The sequence below is a fragment of the Teleopsis dalmanni genome, chromosome 1 (assembly GCF_002237135.1).
Source record: "Teleopsis dalmanni isolate 2A chromosome 1, ASM223713v2, whole genome shotgun sequence".
Taxonomy (NCBI): Eukaryota; Metazoa; Arthropoda; class Insecta; order Diptera; family Diopsidae; genus Teleopsis; species Teleopsis dalmanni.
In genome coordinates, this window is record NC_051846.1 from 90,700,352 (window position 1) to 90,705,201 (window position 4,850).

The 4,850-nt window shown below is 30.5% G+C and overlaps 1 protein-coding gene across 1 annotated transcript in view; it reads right to left on the minus strand.

Annotated features, from left to right (window-relative positions):
• Positions 1 to 42: 42 nt before the first annotated feature.
• The window catches only part of LOC119687121 (probable G-protein coupled receptor Mth-like 14), a 10,877-nt gene continuing 6,069 nt past the window's right edge, over positions 43 to 4,850 (minus strand). The window contains exons 2-5 of the mRNA XM_038101323.1: positions 2,246 to 2,588; positions 1,718 to 2,179; positions 1,456 to 1,619; positions 43 to 239 (exon numbers count right to left, since the gene is read on the minus strand). Coding sequence (XP_037957251.1) covers positions 43 to 239; positions 1,456 to 1,619; positions 1,718 to 2,179; positions 2,246 to 2,588 — 1,166 coding nt within the window. The remainder of the gene's footprint in view (positions 240 to 1,455; positions 1,620 to 1,717; positions 2,180 to 2,245; positions 2,589 to 4,850) is intronic.

Below are 4,850 nucleotides of genomic sequence, written 5' to 3' on the forward strand. Positions count from 1 at the left end.
CAATTAATAACCCTATAATTTGTTAAAAATATATGTGTATACTTACTCTTTCTTCACTTCTTCATATTTTTCTTCATCAATTTCAGTGTTAATGGTAAAATAAAATTTTTTTTCTCTTACAGTTGTCTCCCGTTTTTTTATCCTTTGAAAACCAAAAAATGATATAACCAATACTAAAAAGCTCAAAAATAATAAAGTTGATACTGGCGGAATGAAATATCTCTGTGATTCACGTATGGCTAGAATTTAAGAAAAAATAATTCATTAAGTGGATAGAACATAAATTTAAAAAAAATTTGATTTTAACTACTGAATTAGAAATCTAGAAAACAACTACAGTACATATTCAGTTATTGCAACCTAATAAAAACCAAGGTTGTTCCAAATACCCAGTTATTGCACTTACCGAGGAAAAACTCACGTAACGGATCTAACATCAGAAATAGGTAGATACATAATAGAACTAGAAATTTCTTTTATTCTTATATTATAATTATTGTACAAATTATATATCTTACAATGTTAGGACCCATTATATATACATCCATATTTATTTATAATAAAGAATTATATAAATGTAATTTTAACTTTTTTCAACAAAAATATTTGTAATTAATAATTGCTTTCTATAGCAAGTAATACTTTTCAGTACTACTTTTTCTTTAAGTTTTTTTAAAATTAAAATATCATGTAAGGGCATTTCATTCTATAGGTTTTTCAGAAATCTCTAGATTTTGCGAGTATGATCTGAGATCAATTTTATAGTAGCACTTCAATTTAAAAAACCAACTAAGGTGTCTGACACTTAGGAAAATCAAAAGAGCAGTATTTTCCAATTTGGGAACCACCTCCTACAGGAGGCTGTTCAGATTGGCAATTCGAAAACTTGAACTTACCCATGTTAGTTTCATCGGTTTCAATCTGTTTGATATAATTATTAATGAAAGATATTATAAAGGACATAGTTTGTATTAACTTTGAGATTAGTTGTATAGGAATCTAATATTAACCACGATTAGTTCTATTATGTTATTAGTTTGGCACAAAAAAACTGATTCTGATTAAATATATCATTTAGTATCTGACAACTAATACCAAGCAAAACAGACACAAATCTGCTACCGCATTACCCATAATTTTGCTAATGTTCGGTAAGACTAGAAAGGTTCCTGTGTGTGGTGTACCAAGAAGTTTGTTCTAAGAACCACAAATGGCAAATTATTAATTTGAAACAAGCAAAATTTTGTGCCTTGCAGTATATGTAAATTCTAAAAGAATTAGTAATATTAGTGATTTTAAGTACAGTTGTCATCTAAAATATATATTGAGCAGAATATATAACTTTTGCAAAATCAAAATTACATTTGTTTTTTCTTTTATATACGTTTAATTATAAGTTTTTATCTTCCATTTCATAATATTGAATATAGCAAAAAACATATTTATTTTACTTACATTCTGTTAAACCTTGAAGAAAGTATGAAGGCATTCCTGGTAATCCTTTCTGTGCTGTTAATATTACCAAAACAAGGGGTCCAGTAAAACATATTAATATAAACACAATAAAATTGCTGTATACAAATGTTTTACTATTCCCTTTATTCATTGGAATTTTGATCCTAAAGAGACATTACAATAAAATGGAATTGCATATATTAAAAACTATTTATGGCAACAACAAAATATATTTATAAATATATTTATCAGAATATCTTACCAAATATTAATAAGAACATTGCAACAAAGACAGAAGAACCAAAAGAAGTATGAAAGTACAAAGAATTGCACAATATATCCCAAATTTAATGATTTAATGCTATATATATGAGCCAACGAATGAAGAAAATATCCAATCGCTAAACATAACGACATTGAACTTAACGAAAGCCCATGCAGACTCCTTAATTCTTTAATGCTCAAATGTAAGTAAGCCAGAAATAAAAGACATGGAATTGATATTAGCATTAAGATTGCTACAGTAATTATTTGTCCTCTCTTTAAATGCTCCTCTACTTGAGTAATACAAATAAAAGCATATGTAGTTCCTGATCTGTTGTCTACGTCTAAACAATATTTTTCCTCAACTGTGTATGAAGTGTTTGCGTATTCATCCATAATAAGTAATGAACCATCTTGTAAAACATAAAATATGTCATCCAGGTTATTATAGACAATTGATCTAAGAAATTATGAGGTGTAAAATGCATATATAGATTATTTTATTAAAAAATCTTATTCAACTTACGTATTACATGGATTTCCAATTTCATATAGCAAGGATATTTCTATTTCATTGTCTTCAATACAATTATCATATAGCACTACATTAATAATATTTGGTTTAAATTCCAGCCGTGACGAATCACACATATTATTGTTCTGATTTTCACCATAAATGCTTAAACTTTCTCCTATAGGACAACACTTTTTCAAACGGGAATTTGATTGTTTAGATGGTTGGTTTTTTAATTTTTCACGCTGCGAACAATCTTCAGGATGGTAATTTTTCTGCTCTTCAGATTTATTAAACACATCAGACACTTCATTTGAAGCAATACGTTCTATATTTTCCCTAGAAATATTTAGCACTATAATTATATATGAAATATGATCAAAAAGTAACGGAAATGTAGAAAATATGAGTATTATATCTTACATCTTTGTTTATGTATTGGTTGCAATGCTAATTACATACGAGTTGATTTTATGCTTTGCTTGTATTTGAAGAGCGAAAAAGCATAACGTATATTAGTGCCTTTGGGAATTTTTTTGATTAAAGAAATGTCAGATCATAAAGTTTATGTGAAATTTTATGCTAAAAATAAGTAACATACAATGAAGTATTCAAAATATTAAAAAAGACCGCTAGACACGATATGATCTCAGGATCCCTAGTGCCTTTGGGAACTTTTTTGATTAACGAAATGTCAAATCAGAGAGTTTATGTGACACTTTATGTTAAAAATAAGTTACATACAAAGAAGTATTCAAAATATTAAAAAAAGGCCTCTAGACATGATATGATCTCAGGGTCCCCAGTACTGTTTTAGTACTGGCAATGCACAACTTATCATATGTTTTATCTTATATATATAATTCTTCTGTACGTGTGTTGACAGTGAACTTCTCCTAAACGACTGAACCGATTTTGATGAAATTTTTTGTGTATGTTCAAGTGGATTCAAGGAAGGTTTAGATTCACAATTTGACCCACTGTGTAATGTCTTTTTAATTAATTTTTTATTTTTTGGTATCCATATACATTTATATTAAAAATTTTAAATTTATCCATGCTTACTTTGATTTGTTTAAAAAGTTTAAAATCTCTAAAATGAATCGTAAAATTGCCGTTGCATAGCTTAAGTGCATTATAATTCCGCAGTATAATTATAGGTGAGCCAATTTTTAATCTTAAGTTATGTGTTGGTATTCCTGGTATTCCAGCGAATTCAACAGGATAGCTGAACGATTCATTTTAGAGTTTAAACTTTTTAAACAAATCAAAATAAGCATGAATAACTTTTAAAGGTCTAATATAAATGTATATGGATACCAAAAAACTGTATAATAATTAAAAAAACGTTATCCAGTGGACCAAATTGTGAATCTAAACCATCCTTGAATTGACTTGAACACACACAAAAAAGAAGAATTATATATATAAAGATATAAATAACGTACAAAAAACAATGCCACGTCTTCGTGGACGAGGAGGAAATATTGGTCGACGGACTCGGAATTCACAATTACTCCAGAACCGTCGGGTAAATAGATCGGCAGAAAACAATGAAAATGTAAGAAACCAGGATGCAATCACACGTGCTAATGAAAGTCAAGAGCAACACAACGAACGTCTGCGAGCTAATGCATTGATACAAAGACTGGCCCGTCAACGAGTCACCGACACATTCAGAACACGTGAAAAACAGCGTTTGCAAGTGTATCGCGCATTGACACGTGCATCATTTCATCGCCTTGCGTTTGAATATGAGTCGGATATCGACTATTCATCACATTCACGAATTGTAATCAGTGCTATGAACAAACAGTGCCAACACTGTCATGCACCCAAATACAAAGGTGAATCGGCCGGTTTCTGCTGCGCATCTGGAAAAGTTGTATTGCCACCATTGAATTCGCCGCCAGAACCAATGAAAGCACTATTGGCTGGAGCTACATCTCAATCTAAATTGTTTTTTCGTAAAATTCGCAAATTCAATTCGTGCTTTCAAATGACATCATTTGGAACAACAAAAATCGTTCAGAATTAGAATGGTCGCAATTTTCAATCAACATTTAAGATTCAGGGCTAAGTGTATCACCAAATTGGTTCTTTAATGCCGATGCCCAATAACGATCCCAAATTTCTGCAAATCTACTTCATGGGTGATGAGAAGTAGCAAATAAACGCACGTTGCCAGTACAACCATATCGAGCAGATGGAGGAGCAAGAAATTGTGGGTATTTTAGAACCGTTTTTAAAAAATCACAACCAGTTGGTCCAGTTGTTCAATACCGTTTCAAACCGACTGCTAAACGACAACTATACAATCGTCATAAAAGCAGACAAAGTACCATCTGGGCAGCATGCGGGCCGATATAATGCACCGACTATTAATGAAGTTGCAGTTGTTATGGTTGGCGACGCATTTGAACGTCAAGATATATGAATACAACGCAGAGATAACACAGTGCATACGATTGATGACAGTTATCGCTCTTACGACGCTTTGCAATATCCATTGATATTCTTTTTTCATTTAAAATGCAGTGCTTATAAGGATTTGAAAATATTTGTAACATAAGTAATGCATGTGGACTTTTTGTAGTTCAAAAGAAAAAATCAATTC